This window comes from Anabrus simplex, chromosome 1, assembly GCF_040414725.1.
Source record: "Anabrus simplex isolate iqAnaSimp1 chromosome 1, ASM4041472v1, whole genome shotgun sequence".
Classification (NCBI taxonomy): Eukaryota; Metazoa; Arthropoda; class Insecta; order Orthoptera; family Tettigoniidae; genus Anabrus; species Anabrus simplex.
The window spans coordinates 1,200,281,439-1,200,294,037 of NC_090265.1; the positions used below are offsets into that span (position 1 = coordinate 1,200,281,439).

Below are 12,599 nucleotides of genomic sequence, written 5' to 3' on the forward strand. Positions count from 1 at the left end.
GGGAGACCCAACTTCATTCCTGTCCTCCATTAAAAACCTTATTATCTCCCCCAAACTCGCTTTCCTATCCTTCATACTCTTCAAAGGCCATTCACACCCAAAAACCTAACTTCATTCCTGTCCTCCATTAAAAACCTAATTATCTCCCCCAAACTCACTTTCCCTTCCCTCATACTCCCCAATGGCTATTCACACCCACAGTTATAGGTGGTAAAACAGGCTGAGAGAGTCCAAGCAAGAGATCCTGCAGTGCATACAATATGGAAACTCACACTCTCATGTTAAAGCTTAATGTCCTATTTTAAAGACAGTGCCTTAATCCTATTTTAAAAATAATATCAAGGTTCCATTAGTAATTATATTACTGAATCATGAAAAGTAATTTGTTTTGATGCTATTTTTAGCTAGAATGCGTTCATGGTTGGTAGTGCGGTGTGTTGCATACACGAACAGAAATACGCAGGTACAAACAAAAACACCCATTCTCCGAGTCACAGGAATTAACCAGATGCAGGTAAAAATTTCTGACTCAGCTGACAATTGAACCCTGAACCCTCTGAACTGAAGGCCTCGATGCTGGCCATTCAGCCGAGCAGTCCAACAAAGAATTATTATTAATACAAAGATCAGAAATAAAATACAGTATATCATGTCTCACTTTCATAGTGGTCCTCAGGTTCATCATTCACATCCATTTCCAGGTCCGAATCAGGCTGAGTTTCAGGAAGAAGAAAATCCGGAGAACTCTCATCTTCATTTAGGAATAGTCCTCGGAAGGCTATGGATACTGCTTTTCCAGATAGATCTACAAACAAGAGGAAGTGGAAGAAACTTGATTTTCAAAACATGTAATTTGTATAATTTAACTATTTCCAGGACAATATTATAAAAAGTAAAAGAGAGAAGTATAAATAAATTTTTTATTTTTTACAACCTATTAAGAAATATTTCCTAAATTATCAATTTGTGATACTTGAAGCAATTTCCCTTCAGTTTTGAATAACTTAATTTATAACAGTTACATTCTTTAGTTTTACACGTTATAATTCTCAAAACTAATTGAATCGGGCTGTAAAGAAAGGAACTAAGCCATTTCTTCTTAAGTTTTCAGGGGAAGCAAAAAACTAAATTGTGAATAAAATATTGCACTGAACAAATTAATATTTTTCTCGTTTGATATATCACCTACCACAATTACTACGCACTTAAGAGAACAGATATATTTAATGAGAGATTAGAGAAATAATTACTTTTTAAATAATATAGTTCCTTTCTCCAATCGCTGTCAGAATTTTAAACATATTTCAGGTAACTTGCTCAGGAAAAGCATGTATTTTTTTCCATAAAATTATTACTTATTGATCAAATAAATGAAAATTAACATGAAGTAAACTAATTCAATTATTTTATTACATGATAAATCACCCAAACTGAAAAAATATTATGTTACTGGAACAAAAATCTAAACATTGTTACAATGCTAAGAGTTTCTCAAGAGAAATTTCTGTGGGACATATATTTCACAACACAACTGAATCATGTTCACTTCAATATCTCCTCAAAAAAGAGCTGTGCATTTCCCCTTCAATGGATTTCATAACTTCCAAATATCGTTTTATTTTTGTGATCTTCAACTTTCCTTCTTTGTAAACTCCGTTTAAGGTCTTAGGAAATTCAGAAACCTTATTTTTTAGCCAGGTTAAAGGAACGATTAATGCAAATGTTTATAAAAGTACAGACAGTTATTACTGCAGGTTTTGTAGAGCCATACACGTAAATCTGGTCAACGCTCTTAAAGGCAGAAGAGGAATCTCACTCCCTACGGCTGAGAGAGCAGAAGAACCGAATGGAGTAAATCCCGAAAAATAATCCTTGTAGCGTCTGTTCTTCAGGTTAGGGATGGCTGCAGTGGGCGTCTGTTCCCCAGGGCAGGGGTGAACTCAATTACGAGCAGAAGGCAATGGGAACCACTGCACTACTTAATCCCTACTTAAGCAACTATGATGCTATTTAGTATTAAAAACTTCATTTTTTGTCCGTATTGACTCAAGATTTTACAATGCTTAGTAAAGCTAAAGGTTCCACCTATTCAATACGTTATCGTAATGGTCTATTTAGAACATCACATATTTATTTAACTTATCATAAAATACATCTTTGGGACCGGTTTCGGCAATCCACTATGCCATCATCAGCCATTGAGTTTTTTTATAGCAAGGAACATTCAATTTTTTTTTTAAATATGCAATAGCAAGTCCTATTCTTACATGAAAAACATTAAAAATATAGCTAAATAGCATAGGCCCATTGTACTATACAAATAACATGTCTTTTTTGAAAAATACAATATTATTTAGTGCATCTAAAATTATTTTATATATAATTGGCAAAGTCTATGATTTGGTATACCTTATGTACATTAGAATCATGTAAAATTGATAAAAGAATCTACTTTTTGCCATTTAACCAGTTTTTAAAACAACAAGTCCTATTTTACATGGAAAATATTAAAACTTGGCTAGTTAGTATTAACCCTTTTTTTATGTTATACAAGTAACATGTTTTGTTAAAAAAATATACAGTAGAGTCTCGCTCAACCGACCTTCGCTTATCCGACATTCCGTGTTATCCGACACTGGCAGACTTAATTTTAAACTTTTGGTGGAGACTAAAGGATCTGCCAATATCTGGCCCCGTTCTGCAAGAAAAGGCGGGTACCGGGCGAGTTGGCCGTGCGCGTAGAGGCGCGCGGCTGTGAGCTTGCATCCGGGAGATAGTAGGTTGGAATCCCACTATCGGCAGCCCTGAAGATGGTTTTCCGTGGTTTCCCATTTTCACACCAGGCAAATGCTGGGGCTGTACCTTAATTAAGGCCACGGCCGCTTCCTTCCAACTCCCAGGCCTTTCCTATCCCATCGTCGCCATAAGACCTATCTGTGTCGGTGCGACGTAAAAAAAAAAAAAAAAAAAAAAAAAAAAGAAAAGGCGGTGTATTTCCAGAAGGAGGTTTAATGAAGGGGACCCTAAATTTACTGCCAGTGCTGGGTGGCTTCATCGGTGGAAAAAACGGTACGGAATTAGGCAGCTTAATATCTGTGGAGAAAAACTGTCAGCTAAATCCGACGAGGTTGTGAAATTTAAAAAGGAATGTCAAGTAATAATACTTGCTGAAGGATTAACCGGTTAACAGATTTTTAATTGTGATGAGACTAGGCGAAATTTCAAGATGCTGCCATCAAAAACTCTCGCAGCCCAAGCCGAGACGTCTGCACCTGGCTACAAGCGTAGTAAGGAGAGATTTAATGTTCTTGCCTGTTGTAATGTTACTGGGTACTTAAAAGGAAAATTGCTTATGATTGGTAAAGCAAAGAAGCCTAGGGCATTTATAAAAATATTTCTGTTAATGCTCTTCTAGTCCATTACACGAATCTGAAGGCTGCCTGGATGTCTGCTGACATCTGTAAAGACTGTTTTGTTACACAGTTTGTTCCAGATGTAGAAAAATTTCTAGCTTCAAACACTCTCCCTAGGAAACCTCTTCTTCAACTAGACAACGCTCCATCACACCCAAATGAACAGCAACTTAGAAGTGGTGACATCAAAATCACGTTCCTCCCTCCTAACGTGACATCATTATGCCAGCCAGTGGACCGAGGTGTACTGGAAACACTGAAGAGGAAATCTCGGCGGAAACTCCTTTCATCCTTGATTGTTGGCAAGTTTCTTTTCGTAAGATACTTGGAATGTTTTCGTTCAATACTGCATTTACTGTGCAATTGAACTGATAATTCAATAAATAGAGTGCTGTAAAATATGTTATTGTTTTAGTAATAGAGTACGGGCTTCCTGTTTGTTTTAGTTAATTTTCAAAGTAATTCTGTATTATCCGACATTTTCGCTGATCCGACATACCCCAGGTCCCGTTTGGGTCGGATAATCGAGACTCTACTGTAGTATCTTTTGGTGCGTCTAGAATTGTTTTTTAGGTGCTTAAAAAACTATGGTTTGATATAGTTGATACACAGGAAATTTGATGTTTCTATAAAAACCTCTGTCATTTTTTAACACAGTTTCTTAGTTCCTCATAATATGCGACTTGTACTGTTTTTGATAATAAATACAGGTTCTTCTTCCTTAAAACTTATTGAAACAACAGTCTGTTTGACTATGTAAGTCCTGATGTGTTTTTTTCTTGTTTGAGTATTTGAACCTTGCTTCTAGTATTTTCCAATGTAAATAACTGTGTGGCTGAGGCCGAAACTATGGTTAAGATCTTGAATATTATTTTATGTGCCAGATGGAAATGGGCCGTAAATAGTGTTAATCTCGAACCAGTACGGACCTAAAAAGGAAATAGTGAAATGAGTATGAGTTATTGAGAACGATACGCGGTACTATAGAAAAGAATTGAAGATATGAAACTCACCTCAGGTTGAATGTAACAGCGTGCAGAGAGAGTGAGGAACAACTGCTGAATGTCTAACGCCAACCAGCCGGCTCAGCTCAACAAATGTTTTATAGAACGCATAATAAATAAATTTAAACATCAACCCAATACTAAATTACAAAAAGAAACACCCAAAACAAAAACATATGCTACTTTTAACTCTTGACACTTTCCGTTTAACCAATATTTAAAAAAAAAGAAATGTCAATATTGCCTTCAAAACCAATAATAGAAATTTAGATATTTTTTACAACTCCAAATCGGTTAATATACAAAACCCATTCGATAGATCAGGTGTATATAGGTTTCATTGCAACGACTGTACCAGTGTTTACCTTGGACAGACTGGGAGATCATTTAATATCAGATACAATGAACATGTCAATGCCATAAAATATAGAAAATTTTCGGCAATAGGTCAGCACATACAGGAATACAAACACAATTTTTACGGTATCAACAAGGACTTGGACATCATCGAAACAATAAATAAAGGCCCACTCCTAGACCTAACAGAGCAATGTTACATTACTTTAGATCAATATTACAATCCCAATTACAATCTAAATGATATTTCGGAAAAACCTACAATTTTATTTGACATGCTTATTTCATTAATTAACAGTTTAAAAATTCCTAAAAATCAATCCGTATATAAAATATTACGTAGCGCGCTAGCCTACTATCCCCACCAAAGCCCACGCCCCCCCCTGACACACAGGCACACGCGAACGCAACCTCTCCTGCGTCCCCTTCCCCTAAGGCCCCGCCTTACAGCTGAGCCGGCTGGTTGGCGTTAGACATTCAGCAGTTGTTCCTCACTCTCTCTGCACGCTGTTACATTCAACCTGAGGTGAGTTTCATATCTTCAATTCTTTTCTATAGTACCGCGTATCGTTCTCAATAACTCATACTCATTTCACTATTTCCTTTTTAGGTCCGTACTGGTTCGAGATTAACACTATTTACGGCCCATTTCCATCTGGCACATAAAATAATATTCAAGATCTTAACCATAGTTTCGGCCTCAGCCACACAGTTATTTACATTGGAAAATACTAGAAGCAAGGTTCAAATACTCAAACAAGAAAAAAACACATCAGGACTTACATAGTCAAACAGACTGTTGTTTCAATAAGTTTTAAGGAAGAAGAACCTGTATTTATTATCAAAAACAGTACAAGTCGCATATTATGAGGAACTAAGAAACTGTGTTAAAAAATGACAGAGGTTTTTATAGAAACATCAAATTTCCTGTGTATCAACTATATCAAACCATAGTTTTTTTAAGCACCTAAAAAACAATTCTAGACGCACCAAAAGATACTATATTTTTTTAACAAAACATGTTACTTGTATAACATAAAAAAAGGGTTAATACTAACTAGCCAAGTTTTAATATTTTCCATGTAAAATAGGACTTGTTGTTTTAAAAACTGGTTAAATGGCAAAAAGTAGATTCTTTTATCAATTTTACATGATTCTAATGTACATAAGGTATACCAAATCATAGACTTTGCCAATTATATATAAAATAATTTTAGATGCACTAAATAATATTGTATTTTTCAAAAAAGACATGTTATTTGTATAGTACAATGGGCCTATGCTATTTAGCTATATTTTTAATGTTTTTCATGTAAGAATAGGACTTGCTATTGCATATTTTTAAAAAAATTTGAATGTTCCTTGCTATAAAAAAACTCAATGGCTGATGATGGCATAGTGGATTGCCGAAACCGGTCCCAAAGATGTATTTTATGATAAGTTAAATAAATATGTGATGTTCTAAATAGACCATTACGATAACGTATTGAATAGGTGGAACCTTTAGCTTTACTAAGCATTGTAAAAACTATGATGCTGACACAGCAAGATGTATAGTTTATTGATCACGAGGGATGGAATCCAAGATCTGGCAGGGGAAGAAACGAGGCATACCAGGTTGTCATTAAGCAAAATCCTCGCAATATCAAGTGAATGAAAATTGGAACATGAAACGTGAGAACACTGCTGGAAGCAGGAAAAATGGAAGAAGCTAAAATTGTCATGAATGAAAGAGAACTAGATATTCTGGGTCAATGTGAAATAAGATGGCCACGAAATGATGACTTTAGAATAATCTATAGTGGCAGTACAAGTGGAGGCAGTAATGGAGTAAGACTGCTAATTAGACGTAACTGGGCAGGAAATGTGATGAACATCTATCACATTAATGAGACGATTCTAGTTACAACAATCAAAACAAATTCTAGGAATCTGGTTGTTGTTCAAGTGTATTTTCCAACATCAATTTTTTTTTTCGGTGCTATTTGCTTTACGTCGCACCGACACAAATAGGTCTTATGGCAGCGATGGGATAGGAAAGGCCTAGGAATGGGAAGGAAGCGGCCGTGGCCTTAATTAAGGTACAGCGCCAGCATTTGCCTGGTGTGAAAATGGGAAACCACGGAAAACCATCTTTAGGGCTGCCGACAATGGGGTTTAAACCCAGTCTTCCAGATGCAAGCTTACAGCTACGTGCCCCTAACCGCACGGCCAACTCGCCTGGTTTTTCCAACATCAAACAGCTTGGATGAAGAAATAGAAGAAATTTACAAGAACAATGATGAAATATGGAATATGACAAAGGAGTCAGATACTGCAATAATCATGAAAGATTTGAATACTATTGTTGGAATACAACCAATTGGGAAGTTTAGTCTAGGTGTCGGGAACAAACGAGAGGGAGGTTACTAGACTTCTGTGATCAGTACAGTATGACTGTGACAAATACGTTATTTGACATTCCATTACACAATAGATACACCTGGAAAGTTCCGGGTGACACTGCCTATTATCAAAATTACTATATCCTTCAACAACGCCGACCAGCACCTAAAATATTAATTGGCACTGGAACAGTAGAAGATGATCTACAAGCGGCAGACAAGAAAGCCTGGCTATTTATTGGGAAATTGAACCAAGAAACGACTACAGAAATGGTGACAAACTAGCTGAGGAAGAAAGGAATCCGAGGAAACATCAGTTGCGAAGAGATCACAACAAGAGGAGAAAACAGAGCCTATAAAGTTGAAATCCCATTCGAATGTCTAGAATTAACATCTAATCCTGACTTCTGGCCAAGAAGAATAACTGTGCGCCGATTTCGATTTCGTTTCTCCAGGAGGAACGAAGGCGTATCTCTCGAATAATCCCATAAGCATGCTCCTGTGGAATGTAGAAGGACTAAACGGACTACTAAAACTAGCACCAGAAAACGCTTTACAAACATCAGACATACTAGTCCTCACAGAAACATTCCTCATGAAACATATAGACATACAAGGATTCTACTCTATCCACTCCCTAGCAAGGAAACCAACAGAAGGAAGGCCATCAGGAGGTGTATCTATCTACTACAAACCATGGATAGGACCCATGAAGACCCTACATACAGAAGAAAATCTAATAATTGCAAAAACAATCAAGTTCACTGTAATAGGCATTTATATAAGCCCAAACACAGACATAGAAGAAATAATGGAGCTCCTAACGCTTTCCTTCAGGAAAATTCCAAACACAGAAGAAAATATCATACTAGCAGGAGATATGAACTGCAGACTAGACAAACCCGACATGAAATGTAGAGCTGTCCTCACATTTCTTGATGAAGAAAACTTCAAATTAGTGAATGACCCAAAACATAAAACTTACTTTGCCCACAATGGAAGTAGCACCATCGACCTTGTATTCCATAAAGGAGACGATATACACATTCTAGAACAAAAGGGATTGTGGACTTCACCAGTAACCCCGCTGAGAAAACACATCCCCATACACACCAAATTCTCACTCAAGATTCCAAAGAAAGTTATAACAACAAATGAAAAAATCACCGTATCCAGAAAGATAAACTTGGCAGAACTAGAGAGAGCATTAGGAAATGTAACTAAAGCAGAAGAGGCAATCAAAGAAAGTGATTTAAACAAAGCCCTAGCAACAATCAACAATATGCTAAAAGCAAGTATAACCCACAAAATGAACACAAGAAAAGCTCAACCGTGGTTCGACAAGGAGTGCTACACAGAAAGAAAAATCACATTAAATTCGTTGCATAAAGCCAAGATAACGTCAAAACCAGAAGATCTACAAATATACGGCGAAAAACGAAAATACTACAAGAACCTACTAACACAAAATCGCAATCAATACATAGAGAAAGAAGGTGAAAAAACCGTTGAAGAAGCAATAAAAGACCCATATGTAGCCATTAGACCCAGAAGATCATCAAGAAGTAGCAACGTAGAAATAGGAACCTGGGAAACGCACTTCACTCATATTCTCAACAATGCAAGGAAACAGGCGGCGTACGAAATTGAATACAACAACCAGCTTGAAGCGATACCTCCCATCACCAAAGCAGAGGTGTTAGACACTATCAAAGTTACAAAATGCAAAAGAGCCGCTGGACCAGACGGGTTTTATAATGAGCACCTTAAAGAATCCGCGCAGCATCTAGCAGAAATATGGTCCAAACTGTTTAATAAATGCCTAGAATTAGGAAATATTCCCGATGAATGGAGAAAATCAACATTTATAACCCTCTATAAAGGGAAAGGTGAAACCAGCGACCCAAACTCATACAGAGGAATCGCTCTAGAAAGCAATATCTTCAAGCTGCTAACAAGAATCCTAACCAACAGGATAGTTGAAGAAGTAGACCCCAAAATGCCAGAAGAGCAATTTGGATTTAGAAGAGGAAGAGGAACCCTGCATGCAATCCAAAACCTACTCAGTGACATAGAAGAAGCACAACGGCTTCACAAAGGAAAATTTTATGCAGTCTTCATAGACTATACAAAAGCCTTCGACATAATAGACAGGAATATACTAATGTCAAAACTCCAAACTATGGCTGGAAATACTCCCCTTACAGCTCTAATAAGAAATATTCTGGCATACAACCAGATCACCATAGATGATGCGACCCATAAAACAAAAGATATCACCCAAACTAATGGAGTGCTGCAAGGTGATCCACTCAGCCCCATACTATTCAATATTGCCACCACGGACGTAACAAAAGCAATCAGAGAAAGAGCAAAGGATGCAGTGATCTACATATATGCAGACGACATGGTCCTAGGGTCAACAAAGAAGGAAGAGCTCCAACACGCTTTCTTAGCGCTGGCTGAATGGGCAGGAAATAACAGCCTGAAAATAAACTGGAAAAAAACTCAACAGATGGTCTTTCGGAAAGGCGGACGAAACGCAGCAAACGACAACATAGAATACGAAGACGGCAAAGTGGAAATAGTAAACTCATTCAAATACCTGGGAATAACCTTACAGACTACTGGGACATTCAGACTACACATAAAAGACAAAGCAGTTGCAGCCATGAAAGCCATGTACAACATCAACAATCTACAGCAGTTATCCTTAAAAACAGCTATGCGCCTATTTGACACAACGATCCTACCAATACTCACCTATGGAATCCACTTGATATGGGAAAGACTAACAAAGAGAGACCTGGCCACCATAGAAGGAGTTAAGGCAAAATTCCTAAAGACCATAATGGGCATTTCAAAATACACGCGTTCCCGCCTAACATACGAACTAGCACGGGAACCCTTTCTTATTGAAGAACTGAGGATAAAACTACCACTGCCATCCACAATGAATGTAGAAGCACACCTAGCGGAGAGGCGGAAGAAGAGAGAAGAAATTCCGCTAGAGTTCTACAGCACAGATACCATGTTGGATCGAAATTGGACGAACGCCAACCAGAAGCTAAGACATGTGATAATAAAACTAGCAGTACACGGGTACCACCATAAAATATGTAAAAATATGTCTTATCACGACCCAAATGAAAAATGTGAATGTTCTCTGTGTGATCAGTTCTGTGACATGTATCACATCACAAGATGTAAAAACAACAACAAATCTCTATGCGACTATAGCAAAGACTAAAATGGTCAATGATCTTTGTAATGCACATTCGTGCGCTTTTCTAATAATAATAATAATAATAATATATCCTTGTCAAGAGAAGAGATCACAATCAAGACAAAACAAGCCATAGCTATCCTGGGGCAGAGATTGACAGTGACCGTTACCCAGTTATGGCCAAATGCAGTATCCAAATGACCATCAAACTATGGATGTAAAAAAAAAAAAAAATTTTAAACAAAGGAAGTGAAGAATTGAAATAGGATACTATAAAAGAAGATTTGCTAGGTGAAGCTCATGAAACACTGGAAACAAGAAGACTGGAACCAAGAAAACCATGGATTACCAGAAAAATACTGGATCATATAGTGAAGAGAAATCCGTACTGGAGAAGGAACACAACAGAAAGCCAAGAACAATACAGAAAAGTCAAAAATCAAATTACAACTCTGTGTAGAAGAGCGAAAGATGTGTGGATGGTTGAAGTAAATGAGAAAATCAGAAATCAGAAGAGATATTGTTGAAGGAAGGACGGACAGAGCATATAGGAGCATTAAAATATTAAACCAGAAACCTAAAACGAAAAGTTCCGTAGTAAAAGATAAAAATGGGAAAATCTTAACAGATAATAATGACATCAGTGCACAGTGGAAGGAATTCCTTGAATAACTGTATGAAGGAGGAAATGTGCTGAATGATCTAAGGTGTACTGAACCGGAACATGAAGTAGAGCAAGATGATAAAGGTCCTACAATCACAAGTAGGGAGTTTGAATCAGCACGTCGGCTATTACATGAAAATAAAGCTACTGTCCAGATAACATACCTGGAGAATTGCTTAAGAAATGGGAGAGAAATTGATAGAACTTCTCTATGCCATTGTATGCAGATGCTACGTTGAAGGTGAAATTCCAGAAGACTGCACCAAAAGCAAAACTGTTATGATACCAAAAAAGGGAAGTATTGTAGAATGTTCCAATCACAGAACCGTAACTCTGCTCTTTCATAGATCCAAAACACTACTATCAATAACAAATAGGATAAATAACAAATTAAATTTGCAAATTGATCAGGACCAGTTTGACTTTAAGACAGGGATGGGAACAAGAGAAGCCATCTTAGCTCTCCGAGGAGAGGAACACCTATCCACCATTTGTAGATATTGAAAAGGCTTTTGATAACGTGAGTTGGGACAAACTGTTTAAAATTCTTATAACTACAGGTTTGGACTGGAAAGACAGGAGGTTGATCCTGAAACTCTATGAACGACAGACCACAATGGTAGATATCAGAAGAGGTATCCAGACAGCAAACATCAGAAAAGGTGTAAGGCAGGGCTGCTCTCTCTCACCGAACTTTTTTAATGTATTCATTGAGGAAGCCATAAATAAGTTTAAGGCAAATACCAAAGTAGTAAATATAAATGGGTACTATATCCAATGCATTTTATTTGCAGATGACATAGCAATTGAAGCAGACTCCGAGAAAGAGTTGTCCAAGATGCTGAATGTATCGTCATCAGCCTTGTCAGATTCACGCTTAAACATTGATGTGAAGAAGTCCAAGGTATTAGTTGTGGGTAAACATCCTGAATGAATTCACACCAACATCAAGCTTACTGACAAGATAGTGGAACTAGTAACCACTTTCCCTTATCTGGGAAGCCTGATAACCAATGACAACAGGTGCAGCAAAGAGATCAAAAGGCGAATAGTACTTGCCAAACAGGCGTTTAGTAATAAGAGAAATCTTTTCATCAGTGCAAATTTAGATTTTGGAATTAGGAAGAAATTTGTGATTTCTTTCGTATGGAGTGTGCTACTGTATGGCTGTGAATATTGGACAATCAAAGATCAGGATTGGAAACAACTGGAAGCATTTGAGATGTTGGTCTGGAGACGAATGCTAAGGATTAAATGGATTGAAGAGAAAACAAAGAAAAGCACTCTGCAAGAAATTCAAGGGAAGAGAGAAGTGATGTTAACGATAGAGAGAAGAGGAGCTAAATTCACTCGCCAAATCTTGCAACATAGTAGTATTCTTACCAATCTGCTGGAAGGAAAAATCACGGAGAAGAAAGGCTGAGGACGACTGAAGAAAAAATTCCTTCAAGACTTGGCAGAGAGTCTTCATTATGGTTCTTATTATGGAATGAAATGAGGAGCTGAGGACAGAAAAGAATGATTGCATAGACAAGGCACTGCCGTTAGACA

General features: G+C 37.2%; 1 protein-coding gene across 1 annotated transcript in view; it reads right to left on the reverse strand.

Annotated features, from left to right (window-relative positions):
• The window catches only part of LOC136877482 (condensin complex subunit 2), a 204,642-nt gene that overhangs the window by 103,023 nt on the left and 89,020 nt on the right, over positions 1 to 12,599 (reverse strand). Inside the window, exon 7 of the mRNA XM_067151574.2 lies at positions 659 to 805. Within this exon, the coding sequence (XP_067007675.1) occupies positions 659 to 805 (147 nt within the window). The remainder of the gene's footprint in view (positions 1 to 658; positions 806 to 12,599) is intronic.